The 17,528-nt window shown below is 53.7% G+C and overlaps 6 protein-coding genes across 6 annotated transcripts; 3 read left to right on the top strand and 3 right to left on the bottom strand.

Annotated features, from left to right (window-relative positions):
• Positions 1-1,603: 1,603 nt before the first annotated feature.
• LRP88_04615 (uncharacterized protein) lies at positions 1,604-3,583 on the top strand (the record flags this gene model as incomplete). Its single annotated transcript, XM_083241187.1, has 1 exon — positions 1,604-3,583. The coding sequence occupies one exon, from the start codon at positions 1,604-1,606 to the stop codon at positions 3,581-3,583; it is 1,980 nt and encodes a 659-aa protein (XP_083102335.1).
• A 2,468-nt stretch (positions 3,584-6,051) lies between these two features.
• LRP88_04614 (glycoside hydrolase superfamily) lies at positions 6,052-8,259 on the top strand (the record flags this gene model as incomplete). The annotated part of the gene is made up of 2 exons (XM_083241186.1): positions 6,052-6,976; positions 7,025-8,259. The coding sequence occupies 2 exons, from the start codon at positions 6,052-6,054 to the stop codon at positions 8,257-8,259; spliced, it is 2,160 nt and encodes a 719-aa protein (XP_083102334.1).
• Positions 8,260-8,994: 735 nt separating this feature from the next.
• LRP88_04613 (uncharacterized protein) lies at positions 8,995-10,019 on the bottom strand (the record flags this gene model as incomplete). The annotated part of the gene is made up of 2 exons (XM_083241185.1): positions 8,995-9,784; positions 9,838-10,019. 2 exons carry the CDS (start codon positions 10,017-10,019, stop codon positions 8,995-8,997), a joined length of 972 nt encoding a protein of 323 aa, XP_083102333.1.
• A 900-nt stretch (positions 10,020-10,919) lies between these two features.
• Positions 10,920-11,865, bottom strand: LRP88_04612 (SRR1 family protein; the record flags this gene model as incomplete). The annotated part of the gene is made up of 3 exons (XM_083241184.1): positions 10,920-11,151; positions 11,205-11,442; positions 11,496-11,865. 3 exons carry the CDS (start codon positions 11,863-11,865, stop codon positions 10,920-10,922), a joined length of 840 nt encoding a protein of 279 aa, XP_083102332.1.
• Positions 11,866-13,385: 1,520 nt separating this feature from the next.
• Positions 13,386-14,196, top strand: LRP88_04611 (copper acquisition factor BIM1-like domain-containing protein; the record flags this gene model as incomplete). Its single annotated transcript, XM_083241183.1, has 3 exons — positions 13,386-13,524; positions 13,584-13,912; positions 13,963-14,196. 3 exons carry the CDS (start codon positions 13,386-13,388, stop codon positions 14,194-14,196), a joined length of 702 nt encoding a protein of 233 aa, XP_083102331.1.
• Positions 14,197-14,775: 579 nt separating this feature from the next.
• On the bottom strand, positions 14,776-17,190 carry LRP88_04610 (WD40-repeat-containing domain protein; the record flags this gene model as incomplete). Its single annotated transcript, XM_083241182.1, has 3 exons — positions 14,776-15,554; positions 15,606-17,091; positions 17,143-17,190. 3 exons carry the CDS (start codon positions 17,188-17,190, stop codon positions 14,776-14,778), a joined length of 2,313 nt encoding a protein of 770 aa, XP_083102330.1.
• Between the last annotated feature and the right edge of the window lie 338 nt (positions 17,191-17,528).

Raw genomic sequence — 17,528 nt, 5'->3', positions numbered from 1 at the left:
ATGCCCGTTGAGCGAGTTTTCTTCAACGTCCAACCACAGAGCTTAGAAGTCAGGAGTTTTTAACCACGGGCCGGTTTCAGGGCAATGCACCACATACGAGCCCAAACTGGAGAGATCTCGGAAAGTTTTTTTGCATGACATGATAATAGAAAAGAGTTTTGTTAGGTAAGCGGTATGTTGGAGAGGGAAATCCCGCTTGGGTATTCTTGTTGGATGTGTTTGATGGATGTCTTGGTCTAAATGCCGGAATCTGTGTAGGGGATTGCGTCCCTGGGTCAATTACAGCGAGAACAATATTCACACAAGATGGCTTATAGCGTGACGATATTTTACGTATCAGCTAGAATTGCATTTGTCTAGTAACGAGTAAGTGAAGTATTGACGAGGCGCATCGCAAGCGTCGCGTAAGAGACTGGCCTCCCTCTCGCAACTCACCTTTCCTCACTCGGCCGATGTTTCACGTATATCATGGCCAAGTCCCGAGACATGACCGCTTCTACGAGTGGATTTTTTCCGTAGAAGTATCTCGCTCAGCAAGAGATTCTTCCTATAGATCATGCACACCTCCCCGATCGTCTCAGTGGTGCTAGACTTTGACGGTACTTATCCCGAGCAGCAGCGATAGTAGACGAGCTGACACTGTATATATTACTATACAAACCTGCATATGTGTTGTTATAGCTTGATGTGTCGCCTGCCTTGGGCAATCGTGTTGCGGCTTGATAGTCCCACCACCGAGGTTGGCCGTTTTGCCTGTACAACATGGAACTCATCATCAATGCGCCAACACTTCACGTTGATAACATCTTTGAAGTAAAATCGCAGTCGCTAGATATCTTTCTCAACCCCCAACTGTCTTGATTAACCGCCAAGTCGTGTTCTTGGTAATGCTGTACTGGGGTCGAGACCTGGTTGTCCTGGATCGGGGCCAAGAGTCGGTCAAGTCAGAGTTGCTCTGAACTTAAATAGTTTCTTAATACTTAGGGCTACTCGGCTTGGCAACCCAGAAGCAGGGAGGGCAAGTAAGTATTGCGGCCTGGACAAATGGGCGCAGCTGCATTCTTCGTGCAAGGGCTCGGTGCAGCCTGAGACAGTCGCTCTATTTAGTTATCACTGACCGCTTCTTATCACTTCATATCGAATTGGTTCTTATCCAACCTTTTGTCAATTGCGTCAACAGAAGCCCAGTTGCCTGTACCCGATCCGAACCAACAGCCTCGCGAGTTTCCCTGTGCGGAGAGACAACCGCACCGGAACCAACAGCGCCGCCTCACACACGGCAACTTCGGTTACGTCCCTCGAACGAATCGCTTACAATTGCCGTTTGTTCACTTTACGCCATGCGATTTGCTCCTCCTCAGAGCCTGGTTTCGTCGAGTATCCAGTCATGGAGTCCCGGGCGCGCCACATCGGTGTTGGAAGTTTGCTTTTCTGTTGGGCCAAGACAGACCAAAACGTGATTGAGAACCGCTGCGGTACGCGCACCCAACTGACAGGTCATTACCGGGGGGTTTAATCACCGCCTGTTGGTTTCCTCATTAACCCCACGGGGCTCTGTCCATGTCCCGCTCTGCGTTTCGCATCCTCCGGGTGCAACGCGACCATGTTCAAGAACAAGCCTCGACCGGTGCCGACACACGATACAGATTCGTCTACGGATGAAGAGGACGGTGTATCGTTCATCAGCGAAGAAGATGACCCGTTGATACCCTCTGCTTCGGACGTTCGCCGGACGTTTCGCGACGGAAAGGCCATGTGGGATGCTCTCTTCCAGCAAGCGAGGGGGATGCCCAGGGGTCTATGGCCAACGGGCATGTTGGATCCCTACATTTCCTTGACGGATGTTCCCCGTCTTCCAGAGCATCTTCCTACCGGTCGGATCCTTTACGGAAGACCGCGGTGGCGTCTCTCTCCCGACATTGCGAGCCCGAGGTCTACGGACCAAGACGATGATGGTCCAGCGCTGAGGTATGGTCGTCGGCTGGCGTTTTTCCTTCAGGCTGAAGACCCAATTCGCAGCAGTATCAGTCAGGAGGCCGCCTCATACTCAATGGGTCTGGATTCAACCACGACCGGCAGCCTTGCCGTCCTGACAATGTGTTGGTCGTACATCTTGTCAGTTCGAGTCCTCGAGATGCAGGATCGGCAAGTGTGCTATTCTTCCCACCACTTGTCGCCGCAGCAACACGAGACGCCCATGATCGATCTCGACGGCGCATCATCTGCGCTCGTCAGATGGCTCTGCGCCATTCTCAGTCCTGAACTTGGCTGGGGTGCAAAAGATGAGGGAAAGCTTCCCATGTTTGCCACCTTTCTCAACCAAGATGCTCATGTCGTCATTGGAGGAGCTCCCATCGCGACCACAGACGTACACTCTGCGCCAAGTTCTTCCGAAGCGAAGGAGCTACTCATGGAGCTCTGCCGCCTGTTTCGCCTTGGAAGTGAGCACAGTGAGGCATCTGAATGGGAAGCCATATCGCCGTATCGAGCAGGTTTCCTGGCCGCGCTCGCACTGCCGTTCTACACCTTCATGGATCTTCACCCACAGCTGCCAACGCCGCGCCTCACCAAGCCACAGCGCGGTGTATTCGAAAACGCCGATGAGCAAGAGATCCGGCAGCATTACTGTGACCTCCGATACCTCATGACGCTTGGTAGTCATCCTCCGTCGGTCGGGTCGGTCCTCTGGAGCATCTTCTGGCAGCCAGACGTTGAGTGCAACCTGGTGGGGCCATGGCTGTCGTCGATACTTGAAGTATTGAAGCCGGCCATCAGGCAGAAGCATGTGGAGGTCACCTTGAAGATGTTTATCGCGCGTCGGCCTCGAGTGGCTATCTGGTGGATGGCCATCTTCCTGCTGGGCGATTTGACTGTCCTGGACTGCATACAAAGATATACCCAGAAGCTGGAGGAGAAAGGGGGAACAGGGTCCATGGCGGCGCCTGATCCAATAATATCCGCATGGACAGGCGCGAAGCAGTCTTTTCTGGACGATGAAAAGGGTGCAACATATGGGGAGCAGTCAGACCTGGTTTCGAGGGCGGACGTGATTCGGTGTCGGTTCGATCTCAAGCTCCAGGACTATGCCTCAGTCCTCTTGGCCTGGAAACCATTCGGGTATATACAGAAAGACCAGGTTGAAGTCGAGCTCTGGCCGCAATTGGAGACCAAATATGTCCGGCAGTATCACTCGTTCGTGTGGTATCCCGAGAGGGACTCGCCCACAGCGCCGGAGCATGGATTTAGACACGATACTGGTAGGGATGTGAAGAACGTCCCCGACAACTTGGATCGTCCCTCCACCGGCATCATGTCGAAAGGGGGTTATCAGCCTCCCCTAAGCATCCGGCCCTCAAGGATATCGACACGGAGGATGCTGAACTTCTTTGTTGAAGACGCAGTAGGGAGACGTGACTGGGCGAATGCAGTCCTACCAGTGGACCAAGACCAGCTTCGGTGGTTATTCCACTGGGAAAACCCCGATCCGATGCAAGATAGTTCCAGCAGCGATGGGTCCAAGGATGGTAGCGTTAGATCAACGTCATGGTTCGTGGGGGGGTGGATAAACGGGAGATGCAAGTGATGACCAATAGAGCTCTATAAATAAGGCGACAAGGGGAAACAGGACTTGGGGTATGTAGATATATGGATACACGGAGTATATTTACGGGTATTGAAAGTGGTACATGATATCTTGGCTTTTGTATTTTGTTCTTGGCTGTGCTTTGACAAGCCCACAACCGTTATTGACCAACATCATGGGAGATTCACGACATCCAACTTCACCCTTTGTTTAAACTTTCTCCAGCAAACAGAAGTCTATCTACTCAACCGACCCATTAATCGTGTTGTCAGACCCGACAGCTCATAAATCTATTATTGTTATGCAAAGCCAGCAATGAGATGATCCCAGACTTGGCGCATCATATCACCGTTCAAAGACAATGCTTACCCTGCAACATTAACGGCAGCCAATCAAAGACACAACAAATTGTCGCTCAGGGCTGGCTGTTTCAGACCAGATCACCATGAACTGTGTGAGACAGAGTGAATCACCGTTGCCAACACTTTTCGCCGGGGAGAGAAATAACCGGGTTGTCTCCTTGCGCAAGCCACATGCTGATGGCTGGGGGAGCTGAAAGCAAAGCCCGCCACTGTCAACTATTTTGTAGTCACAAGGCGCTGCCACCGTGTGTTCACGATAATACAGTCGGCTGACGGGCTTTTCTATCTCATCAGTCGCTGAGCCAACACGTTGCATTGAATGCTGATTGGATAGCGAAAGCAAAACAGGATATGTGGACAAGTGTAACGATACAGTAGCAAACACACTGTCTGTCCACCATCATGGACCAACAAAAAACCTGTCTGTCGTAGAATGATCGACGACAGCGAAAGAGCCTGTCGCACCAGAGTAAAAAAAAAAAACTGGGAATAAGACTGGGTCATAGGATGCACAAGGGACACCCTTTAGTCATTCCGGCAAGAAAGCAAACAAAGGGCCGTTGGAATTCTGCCGTAATTTGGTGGACGACGCCGTTCAACGCCCGGTTTATAACATGGAAATTATCGTGAAGGGACGTGACATTTGATGGCGTTTTTGGGGAGACATGGGCTGTGCCGCTGTTTACTACGTGGGGCATGTACCTCTACGGTGAACACGTGCTGTGGATGCCACATGAGGTGGAAGGACACGAGGAAATGAAATGAGAGGCTCGAGGGAAAGATGTCATTGTTCTGGTATCTGTAAATTCTGTTGAATGCATCTTCAGCCTCGTCATTATCGACTTCATTCTTGGTGATGGCCTCGTCGCTCAAGTGTCGTCAACTTGACACATGTTGCACATCACATACGTCGCGCACGCACCAAGTCAGGCTGCCGTTCATCCTTGAATCTGGGGCCATCATCGTCAATCGACCCTCATAATCACCCCTGCTGATGTTTTCCGGCTGATCAAAAACAGACCCCAGGCTGTTGACACCTCCCTCTTTGAGTCCCTTGTCACAGTCGCAGTTTGCGGCGCCGCCAAAATAAGGGGTTCAAGCCCAAATCTGAAATACGACATTTTAGAGCGCCATCAACAAAAAGGCAAGACACGAGCCGTTGTCCAGAACCCACAAAGTCTGGATTGTTTCTGAATATAGATATTTTGCTTGCTCAGCTTTTGAAAAGCCCGTTCCCGGCAGTTTTCTTCCGTTCTCGTGTCAGCAAACAGACTGACAGAGAGGACGCGCACGCATCTGCCCCGGATTTCTCGATTCTCACACACCACTAGAGACCAAGTTTACGAACCTCGTGTCTATTGAGGCTGTGCCGTACCCGGGCGTTTCCTCAATTAACCAGGTTCCCACACAACAAGGCACACGCTCATTAGACAATTAATTCATGACTGGAACCCTTCCCGAACGGCCGACGACATTGAATCGTTTCCATTTTCAATCCAGAACCAAGTGCGTCACGGGTCCCCCGCTCCCTGGATCTGTCGGCTGGGCTAGGTCTGATTGACGGTTGCCAGGCCACTTCGGCCAGGGCGGAGAAGCCACTAAACCTGGCTCTCACCGTCCGGAGGTTTCATTTAGCCCCAAGTCCACCGTGTGAGGTGTGTTTTCGGTCCGCATCTGGTGTGGCTCCCTGTGCGTAATGTGCATGGACTAGACGAGGGGGACCCGCCAGCGCCAGGTTCAGGTCCATCCGTCAGTGGAGGTCGGGTCGCATACTGCGGCGTCGCTCATGCATGGGCCGTTGCTCTCCAACAACCTCATCAACAACCTTTCCTCCCGCATACACACCTTTTCGACTGACTGCGTCTTCTTTTCGTGCGCCGCTCGTTTGTTCCCTGCAGCGCAGTCAGCTTCCGTGTCCGCTTTCGCACCCGCGTCTCTCACTCGTTTCAACCCGCAAATCGAAGTCAAGTCATTTGCCGAGACATACGACTCGCCGAGCCGTTCTCTCTCTGGCGGCTGGGGTCATCCATCCATCTGCTTGCTTGGCACTGCCTCCCTCGCTCATCGTCATCCCACCGTCCTCGGCTGTCGAGCATTATACCCACCATGCAGCATTACCGCAACGATCACTATGAGAGTGAACCTCTCGACTCTCAAAACTACTACGAATCCTCTCCGCGACATCCCAACCAACCCCAGAACCACTACTCACCACCATCTCCCACGCCCTACTACGACGCTCCCTCTCCCGTGAGGGCAAACCACCCAAGCTCTCACCCCGACTCTGCATTTAATCGCATGCAGCCTGTTCAAGACAACTATAGCCAAGGCCGCTCGGCCTCACCATACTCTGGTGGCTCAGCTGGCTATGACAGCCCTCGACGACCGTCGCCTTCGCATCACGACCAAGGCTACTATAACCAAGGGAGCGGCGCTGCTGCTGCTGCCGGCGGCGCCGGATATATGGGGTATGCCCACCCAAACGCTAACACAACTCCCGGCGCAGACAACTTTGGCCAGTCTGCGTCTGGTGGCATGGCGGGAATTGCCTGGGACGTCGCTGACCGTAACCCTCGCAACAGTGGCATGGACGCGATGGAGCGCACCGGACTGCCCCCGCCCCCCTCTCGGTCTCAACAGAACCCCTACGATTCGAATGGCGGATACGGTTACGATTCTTCCTACGACAACGGCGCACATGGACCGTCACAGTCAAGGTTGGCTGGTCTCGCGCCTGGAGGGCCGCCAGGTTCCGGCTCGACATCTCACTTCAACGGAAGCGATCCCTACGTCAACAACCCATACCCCCCAGGTGGATACTATGCCAACAGTTCGCGTGGCAGCGCTAATCTGGGCGTCGTGAATCCCCACGAGATTGTCGACGATGGAGATGATGGACTTACATACGGCAAGAGCCAAAGGAATTCAATGCTGAGCCTCTCCCACTCGGACCGCGGGAAGAAGATCCCTGCGGCAAGTGCTGCAGCGGTTGGGGGTGGTGCGGCCGCCGCGGGCCTAATGGGGAATAGAGGTAAGTTGCTTGTCGCGACACTCATGACTTGTCATTAACATTGTGCAGGCGGAGGTGGCGGCGGCGGCGGAGGTTACGAGATGAATGCAGGCCACGAGAAGCCTTCCGACTGGCTGGAAAACGAAAACAAAAGAGGCAAGAAGTGGAAGTGGATCATCATTGTGGGTGTCTTCCTTGTCATCGTGGGCGCCATCGTGGGAGGTGTTGTTGGTGGTGTGGTCAACAATGGAAACCATGAGAGCAAAGGCGGCAGCAGCAGCAGCGGCGGCAAGGGACAGTCGGCCGAGGAGGATGAGAAGAAGAACGGTGACCTTGGCAAGAGCAGCGCCGAGATCCAGAAGCTCCTCAACAACCCTGACCTACACCGAGTGTTCCCCGGCATCGACTATACGCCTCTCAACTCGCAGTACCCCGACTGCATGCACAACCCGCCGTCTCAGAACAACATTACCCGCGATGTGGCCGTTCTTAGCCAGCTGACCAACAAGATTCGTCTGTACGGAACCGACTGCAACCAGACACAGATGCTTTTGCACGCGATCGACCGTTTGGAACTGACCGACACCAAGGTCTGGCTGGGAGTGTGGCTGGACAAGAACGAGACCACCAACGACCGACAACTGGATCAGATGTGGGATATTCTGGACGAGTACGGAGATGACCCATTCGAGGGCATTATTATTGCCAACGAGATTCTGTTCCGTGAGGAGATGACGATTACCAGCTTGGCCAAGATCCTGGACGATACTCGAACTGAACTCAAGAAGAAGAACATCAACCTCCCTGTTGCTACATCGGACCTGGGCGATGACTGGACAGAGGAGCTGGCCCAGGATAGTGACTATATCATGGCCAATATCCACCCCTTCTTTGCTGGCGTCACTGCGGAAGAGGCTGCTGCGTGGACATACAACTTCTGGGAGGTCCGAGACGGCCCATACTGGAAATCAGACAAGCAGAAGAACATCATTTCAGAAACAGGCTGGCCCAGTGCCGGTGGAAAGACGTGCGGTCAAGCAACGACCTGTACCGAGGGTTCCGTCGCTGGCATCGATGAGCTAAACACCTTTATGGATAACTGGGTCTGCCAGGCACTCAAGAATGGGACAAACTACTTTTGGTTCGAGGCGTTCGACGAGCCTTGGAAGGTCAAGTTCAACGAGAAGGGTAAGGAGTGGGAGGACAAGTGGGGTCTCATGACTGTCAACCGCGAGCTCAAGGACGGTGTCAAGATTCCGGACTGTGGTGGCAAGACGATCAAAGACTACAAGGATTTTGCCTAGACGATTACGACTTTGATCACCAACTCGACATTTTCTTTGCTTTCTTTTTTAGCGAAACGATACACACAAAGTACTGGGTCGAATCTTTTTTCCCGGGAGATGAAAGAGGGAATTATCTGCTGGATGTTGTGTTACAACCAACAGATTTCCCACGGCTTGGTGTTTTAATCTTTGTTTTCTGTGTTGCTGCAACTGGAGTTCCGGGCCCCGAAGGACAAACGGGTAAAAACTCTTCTTATGTATGTTGTAATTCTGTGTCTGTCTGTTTCAAAGAGAGAGAGATGGGCTCCTGGTATGAATGGGATCTTTATGGGAAAGGGGGTGGTTGAGTCATGATTCGCTGGGTTATATAGTTGATGCATAACAGCAACAAATGGACATACATTTCACGGCATTCTTCTTCTCCCCCGCCCCCCCCTTTTCATCGGTCCTCAAGTGTATGGGGTTGAGACACAGCTGACAGTCAAGTCTTGTTTCTTGTATATAGTTGCCCATTCCCATGTATTTAGAACTAGCTACTTTAATCTGCAGCCTTTCATGTCGGGTATATCGATCGTCATCATCATCATTATCTTCATCCATGATTCCCAGCGCACCATTTTTGCAAATAACTCCCCCGCCGTCCTTGAACTCCAAGGGCCTAATAGCCCTGACAGTTAGCCCTCACAGTTAGCCCTGATAGTTAGCCTCCATTCAGAGCTCCGTTAGCCTCCCAATAGAAGAGTGTTGGTTCCTTCAGATGTTCTGTCGGCCCAGGTCCTCCTGGCCGTGAGTCTGGCTCCGGGGCGTCACGGGGCACCTCTCCCGGGGTCGGGAGCCGGAGCCGAAGCCGAGGCCGAAGCCGGGACCCTCGACGCCTTCATCGGGGTACAAGGGGCCGGGATAGGTGCTGTGCGGGAACAGGCCGGGAGCCCGGTAGCGAGCCTCGCTCTCGTAGGTGTAGTTGGGTCGGAAGTGGATGTCGCCTTCGGTCATCTGGGTAGCAGCAGCACCTCTCTGCTCGTGATCACTGACATGATGGAGGCCATTCTCGCCCATTGGAGCCAATCGGGGGCGGGAAGCAAGGTCAGTCTGTCTGAGATGGACATCCATCTCGTTGAACGAGAGTCTGCCGTGGCCCTGGCCACCACGGAGCTCGGCGAGCTCGTTCTCGACTGCAGTGAGACGGGCAGCTAGACCCCGCAGAGTGGAAACGATAGCCTGTTGCTCCTCATGCTGACGAGCTACCTCCTGACGAAGGGAGACGATCTCGTTGCGGAGGGTCAGAGGGTTGGGGTCAATGTTGGCGGCGTAGGGCTGGCTGTTGCCGAAGGGGAGGGCGATGCGAGAGCCCATAGGCTGAGGGTCGGCCATGGTGTCCTGGGGGGTGGCGGACCGAACAGTTCTAGCAACCTGCACAGGGGAATCCGGCAGCTGTCCCGTGACGCGGGCCTCGTGGATGATGCGAGAGTGGGCTTCTCGCTTGAGGTGACGCTCGACCATCTCTGGGATGCTCGTGTTGCAGAGGACCTTGCCTCCGTCACGGCTACAAATGTATCAGCCAACGATCAGCTAGAGATTAGAGGAGGATAGACATACCGTCTGTTCATGAGAGCGTGACAGGCATCCTCTAGGATGGCTCTGCGGGTGGCGTAGTCGGCATACTTGTACTCGTTCTTGCGAGCGGTGCGGTCGCAGACCTGCCAGAGGGCCTGGTACTCTGCCTCACGGGACTTGGGACCAGGGCGCTTGGAGTCGTCCGAGGAGGGAGAGTCAGCCATTGTGAGGGGTGTTGACAAAGGTTGGTGAGGTTGGTTGGATGAGGTATTGAGCGCTTTGTGAAAGTTGTTTGAAGAAAATTGCTGGCGTTTGCGTTGGGGTTGTTGATGGAAGAGAAGGAAGGAAGGAGCTCTGACGGTGGGGGTGGCTCGAAGGGAACGGGAGTCGTCACTGAACAGTAAAACGTCAACCGAATCTGTTTTCTGGTGGGAAAGCGTCGAAAAACACTGCCGATTACCCGATATGGGATGAATCAATCGGTAAGCGACAACTGTTGTCGTAGTTGAAGGTGGTTGGTCTTGAGAGTGGTGAGGATGAATGAGGAAGAGTTCTTGAGAGGGTCCGGACGATTGAGGTTTAAAGTAGAGAGGGAGATCCTAGAGGAGACTATGAGTAGTTTTATGAAGAGGAAGTTAGGGCAGTCTGATGATCCTGAGCAAAAAAAGAGGAAAGGCTTTGAGGATCTTAGAGTAAAGAAGGCTCCGAGGATGGTGAATCAGAGTGAAGGGGGGACTGTTAGACAAGTCTCTGAGGATTGCGAGAGAGGATGGAGGAGAGAGAGTTTGAGAAGTATTTGACGATGGTCAGCGAAGATGAAGAAGCACTGGGGAAACCCCTGACGATTTCTGCCAAGGTGATGGAGAAAGGGCTAGAGGAGCCTCCGATGATTGTGAGTTGAGATGAAGGAGGGAGAATTAGGGTAGCCTGAGGGTTATGGTGAAGATAGCTAAGGAAGAAGAGTGAGAAGAATCCGAGGATGAGGACTTAGGTAAAAAGTTGGAGGATAATCCTGAGACTCAGCCCTAATCATCTACAGGCCGTGATTCACACTCGGTCGAGATACGAGCAACCCTGGACCATGGGAGGAAAATAGGTGGAACAAACACTCGTGAGGGAATTGGTTATGACGTAGTTGTAGATTCATCTTTGCTAGATACCTCTACCTCTCCCTTTTCCTCCTTCTCCTTCTCTCCCTCAGGCCCCCTTTCAGACACCGTCTCAGGTTCTTCAGCTGACTTCCAGTAGATACTCGTGCTCGAAAAGGCTGAGTCAAAGGACTCTTGCGGGAATTCACTCTTGGTATAAGACTTGTGCATCTTTTCCATCCTTTCAAGACCCTCCGTCGCAAACAAACTACAAATCCATCAACATCAGAGCAACAAAAGGGGGCAGGGCAAACAACTCACTCGTCCCAAACTTCCCAGCCTGTTCCGACAAAGATGGCAGGTAGGTGCTTTTCCAGTGCCATGGCGTAGATGGGCTTGTAGAGGTGGACTCCGAAGAAGAGGGTGTCTTGGTCTATCATTTCGCAGCCGGCTGGTGTCTCGACTACTGTGTGGCCTAGGTTTTTGAGGAAGGCTTTGTCTGAGGTGTTGAACACGGGGTCTTGAAAGAAGCAGTCTATCTTTCGGTCCGTTATCCTTTCTATAGGGAAACATGAGTCCAAGTGTCTGTTTCTTGTGTTGAGGGTGACTAACCTAGTTCTTCTACCATGATCAGGAACGCAGCGAGTTGCACAAACGCCGACCTCTTGGCCTCCCAAGAGCCATCAGTGGGATCAAACGTCCCGACGCCGAGGTTCACTGCTCGGGATACGGTCTTGAGGTGAGACGCCTTTTCCGAGATCAGCTCGCGGAGACGTGAGCAGGGCGGTTCGGCCTCCCAGCGGTCACGGATGCGGCGGTAGTCGGCTTCGAGATCTGAGGGGGAGCGGAGGTTGTCGTTGCGGGGTGTTATGGGGAGGGAGTTGATGTGCGTGTGAGAGGGGGCTTTCTTTGGACGGAATTTTCGAGATTTGCGGGTGACGTGTGTCCATTCTTGGGTGTCGGGTTTGTCTTGAGAGGGCATGATGAAGGATGAGTTGGCTGGTGTTTGAGCGAGAGTCTCGATATCCTACAATAATCCACCGAGAAGAGAAATAATGATTAAAACACCCGCAAGGCAAACGGTCTAGGGTAGTCTAATCTGCTGCACTTGACTGTGCGAGGTGGTTCAAGATGCTGAGATTTCCCGACCCCACCTCCAAGGTGAAGCTCGGTGAGTGGCTCGGTGAGGCACACTCTGCCGTTTCGTCGATCTCTTTTGGTGGCGTCTTTTCCCAAACACTCGGGACAAAGCCAATGCCGATTGGTTTTTTTGCTATTTTCCAAGCTACAGAATCTTCCAATTGTGCTTTACAAAGTTAACCATCTCACACCATTTCCGGTCTTTGTCCTTGTTACAATATTGCGTGCCTTGCGTACAATAGGCGCTGAATATCCCGCCACGGCACCGATATTCTACGACTGTGCCTCTTGTCGTCGGTGTGACTGTGCTACCGGCGCCTATGATCGAACGAGTTACCTCAGTATCACAGGGGAGTCACCTGTTGGGCAGGGTACAAGAGTAGAAATTCTTTGCTGACGGGATCCTCGGACAGATAGCCTTCACATGGATCTTGGCGGCTGCGCGGATCCAGTATCCAGTGGGGATGTTGCGTTTCAACGGCAAAAGGGCAGTACCGGCTCGACTCATCCGATCCCATGGCAAAGTCAGTCGATGGTGGAAGGGGGAGCGGCAGTTAAATGTCCTCTTGTGAACCTATCTTGGGCCTCGAAAAAGGTCTCTGTCTGCCAACCAACCTCCTCCCCCGCCGGCTTCGTGCCCCCCCTGGTTTATCGCCCCTCCGTCCCGTCAACACTCCGATGTGCTACCCCTGCTCCAATCCCGTTTAGCTGGTGATCATTGGACGCTCTGTCCCCAACTCCCCCCATCTCTGGCATAGTGCCGGCGCTTAAATCTTCTCCAACCAGCGTCCGAGGACCAGCAAAGACGCCGCCGCAACGTGCGCCAGTCACCTCGACGTCGCCTCCCATTGGCGACACGCAGCAGGGTGCGGCAGGGGTCACACCCTCCGGCATGCATCGCGGCCCTTGCTTAACGGCCTCTGACTGGGCCGCTCCGCGCCGCCATGGGAATCACACTGGGGTCTTGCTCTTTTTTCCCTCTCTCGGATTCACAGAGGGACAAGTGCTTGCATGCAAGGCCAGAGGTCGGGCGGCTGGATTATGGCCCCCAGCGCCTTAAGACTTGCCCACGCCCATGCGGCCGCCCAGCATCGACTCCTCCTTTCACTCCGGATCTTCTACTCTAGCGCTCGTCCATATTCCGTGCCGTACATTTTTCCTTTTCCCTGCGAAGCTGTCAGCCTGCTTGAGATGTCCAAGAACTGAAGAGGCTGAGCCTTGAATTCTTGGGACCAAGCATCACCGACTTGTCTGTTGAGCAAAGAGACCAACCGCTCTTAATAGAGCTCGGATCGGACCATTTGCCTCTACAAGCTTGCAATCCTCGACAAACCTCTCGTCGACCATCACAATATAGCAAATATGCGTTCTTCAGCTCTCATCACCCTCGTCCTCGCGGCCGTCGTCTCGGCACATAGTGTCATTACCTACCCAGGATGGAGAGGAAACAACTTGATCACCAACGCAACCTTTCCCTACGGCATGCAATGGACGTATCCTTGTACGTGACTTGTCTCCTCGAGCTTCTCACCCGAATAACCCCCATTGACTCGCGCGCAGGTGGCGGACACAACGTAACACAGAACCGCACGTACTGGCCCACGAGAGGAGGAGCCATCGCCTTCCAGCCTGGATGGTTCCGAGGCCATGAGACTGCCTTTGCCTACATCAACATGGGATTCGGCCATGACGGCCCAGACGGTGGCCCTGCCAACATGACCCTCCCCATGGTTCCCCAGTTCCAGATTCTTGGTCCCACCAACAACCCCTACCCAGGAACCATCTGCCTCCCTCAGGTACCTCTGCCCAAGAACACGACGGTAAAGGCTGGCGACAAGGCGACCATCCAGGTTGTCATGCTCGCCATTCACGGCGCTGCCCTGTACTCGGTATGTAAAGTCAAACTGGCTCGAGAAGCTTCAAGCTAACAATGTCCTAGTGTGTCGACATCATCTTTGCCGAACCCGGAGACAAGAGACTCGCCGAGGTCAACCAGACCAACTGCTTCAACTCGACCGACATTGGCTTCGCAGAGGTCTTTACCATCACCACCAAGGCATCTGGCAGCGACGAATACGTCAAGGACTCGAGCGCAAACGCCCCCCACCAAGTGAGCTGGGCCACCCTGCTACCTCTTGCAGGAGCCGCTCTATGGGCTCTCTCCCTCGCATGAGCTAGATGACGTGCGAGACTTGAAGAAAAAATGTATATTTGGGCATTATTCACGCATGGCGTTTTTTATGGAATGGGGGAATTATATATCCCTGAGGAGTTCTTTTTACCTGTCTGATAATACACCCCCCAAGTCTGGGTTAGATGATATCGCAAGTTTCTGTTACGGTGTTGGAGGAGCTATTTATTCTTTCTTTACTTCATTCATTTTTGGACTGTAGTCCTGATGGGTGGTTCATCTCGAGGAAATGGATGAGATGAGGTGTCTTGATGTAAGAGACATGAATCTACGATTATGAAGTTTAACGTTGAGAATCCTGTGAATGACAAGGGATGTGATATTAGTAAAATTTCGAGTGATGGCTTGGGTTCTGACGTGAGAGAAGATCCTACTGTACATAGTTCACGGATGGAGCACAAACTTCAGGATGGATCCATGTATTCTCTGAATGCTTCTACTTCTATGTATCCGTACACGTCCAAACTCCGTATATCCGTCTGCAATCTCGAGTGGAACCAGATCCATCCGGCTTGGCGGCCCCCAATAGCCGCCGAGTTACAGTTCTCGTCACAATCACATCTACGGAGCTAGCTTGGCGCACTCGGCAGCGACGGCCTTGACGCGGTCCTCTACGCTGCCGGATGCGGCACCCTGGATCCACCCCTTGACGCCAAGACCCTTGATCTCGGCCTTGGAAGCGGAGAGTAGAGTGCCTAGGGCTACGAGGGCGCGGTACAGCACCTCCGAGTCGGTCTGGCCGTCACGGGAGAGGATGCCACCTAAGACGATGGCCAGACGACGGCGTTGGTCTGGTGTGAGGAGACGCTCGCGGTGGACGAGGACGGAGAGGTTGATGGCAGCTGTGGTAGTGGCGATGAGGACATTGCGGTTGTATGGGCCAATGGGGTCTGTAGAGACGCCGACAACACGCTCGAGGAGGGCAATGGCCTTGTCCGACTGCGCGCTGATGATTGAACGGCCATTAGCCGACGAAAACATGTTTGCGAGTGTTCGGAGAGCCATCATGGCAGCGTTGTCGCTGGGCTTCTCGCCGTCTGGCAGGGATGCCGCGATGGCGAGGTCGAGAAGAGATCCAACCTCCGGGTCGGAGAATTGAGCGGCCAAAGGATACTTTGCCACGCAGCGGAGAAGATCAAGGCCGGCGAGGCGGTCCAAGTAGGGCCATTGGGTGAGAATGCGGACGAGTAGAGGGAGAGCGGTTTGGGGGACTGGTCTAGAGGATTCAAGGGCGGAGCGGAGGTCGGCAAGGAGAGATTCGTCTGATGGGTTGAGGGCTGCGTCTTTGCGGCCAGAAGAGACCATGTTCTTGTTGATGGTGAGGATCTTGTTGAAGATTGCTGTTGAGGATGTTAGTCTTTGTCAAAAGATCGAGGCAGGGAGCTGCTTACCTTCATACTTGGCAGCCGTGATGTTGAGGTACTCCTTTTGGGGGAGAACCTTGGGCTGCGTGTCCTCACCAGGTCGGTATCTCGACTCGGTTCCAAGGGGATCAGGTCCGCTAGGCTCGGATGTCTGACCGATAGTAGCTCCCTTGGTGTTTTCCGTGATAAAGTTGGCCACGTTGTCGAGGTATGAGATAGGCAGCTCATTGTCGCCAAGGAACTTGGTTGCCCGGTCATAAGGATTCTCAGAGAGATTATAGGGGAGCTTCAGCGGAGGCTTTCCATCCTCAATGTCAACGTCAAAGACGTAGTCGTACATCTGGCCGTTGTACTCGACCTTCTTGCCTGTGCTGGCTACAGCGTCAACGACTGTGCCAACGTTGACCCATTGTTGCTGGCTCATAGACCACTGATGAGCTGTCACAGCGCCATTATCTTCCTTGATCATCTGTACTTGACCCTCCTTGGTGCCAGACTTGGAGGTCAAGAACTCAGGGCCTGGAAGCTTCTCCTTGTTGATGCCTCCAACCTGTTGCTGAGGGATCGACGACGACTTGACAGACTCCTCAAACTCCTTGAGCGTCGCCTCGTCGGCTGTCCGTTCGGGACTTCGAGTGAAGACGCGAGAAATACTATCACTCGCGCCTGTCACAATATCGCCGGTTTCGGGGTTGGCTGCCACCGTCCACACCGAGATGGCGGGGTGGGTGATGGTCTGTACGCACTCGATGCCCCTCCATATCCTGACGGTTCGGTCCTCTCCAGAGCTGACAAGCTCGCCTGTTGGAAGGCTGGTCAAGCTGTAGACAAAGCTTTCGTGGCCGTGGAGTTCAGCGACCTGCTGGCCGTTGAACTTCCACAAGCGAATGGTTCCGTCGTTGCTGGCGCTCGCGATGTCTGCGCCGCTAGGGTGGCCTTCGGGTACTAGAGCGAGAGCACGGACAACGTCGGGTGTGTGGATTGTTGACTTTGGCGACACCTCTCCTGCTACAGATTGTCGCAGATCGAAGATGCGGATATTCTTGTCGGCGCAACCTGTCAACACGGTGCGGTCATCCACCGCAACGACAGCCCAGACCGCCATGCTCTCATGGCCCGTGAGCATGAGCTCCGTCTCCCACTTTTGGGGATTCCACACACGAGCCTGACCATCCCAGCCGCCAGAGACAGCATATGTACCGTTTGGTGCGACGTTGAGGGCGCAGACGTTGTGAGCGTGTCCGACAAGAAGACGCTCGGCGTTGTCGGAGCTGGTTGCCTTGGGTGACTTGGCCTCGATGATGGTGTCCTTGCCGCCGGACAAGACGAGACCATCTGGACGATCGCTTGAGGGGGGAAAGTAGGTGATGGAGTTGATGTATTCGGAGCCGCGACTAAGGAGGGATGGATCGAACGATGGAGGGGAGTCTTGGGTGCGACGCCATACACGTACGCTGCAGTCGCGGGAGGCAGTTAGGATGGTATCGGGGAAAGGGAAGCTGACGGCCCGGACCTAAGAAAGCTGTGAGTACTTGAAGGGCTTGAATATATAGGAAAAGCGCACATCAGATTCATGGCCAACCAATTGCGCCGATAACTTAAAGTCGGCCATCTTGGTCTGGGGTTGATGGGTATGGGACACCGCTCTGTGAGGGGCAAGGTGGTGATTATAGGGAAGGAAAGACAAGGCCTGCTATCTCTTAACAACGAAAAACGTCAAAGAGCAAGGAAAGCAGTGCAGCCTTGGAAATTGTTAAGAGCTTGACAAATCGTAACGTCGTACTCAAGGATGGTCGATGATGGAAGCTGATAGATGGATGATACATGGGATGGGCAGTCCCGTCGGAGCTGGGCCGAGCCCCTCGTTGCAGGAGCTCCAGCCACACTGCGTCACCGACACCAGCCACCTCCACCTCCGCTTCAGGCTCGAGCTGCTTGTGGTCCGACTCC

The sequence above is a fragment of the Fusarium phalaenopsidis genome, assembly GCF_050370095.1.
Source record: "Fusarium phalaenopsidis strain FUZ10S chromosome Unknown contig_32292, whole genome shotgun sequence".
NCBI classification, from domain to species: Eukaryota; Fungi; Ascomycota; class Sordariomycetes; order Hypocreales; family Nectriaceae; genus Fusarium; species Fusarium phalaenopsidis.
The sequence above is the reverse complement of the archived record's forward strand: the minus strand, read 5'-3'. Positions and strand labels throughout refer to the sequence as shown.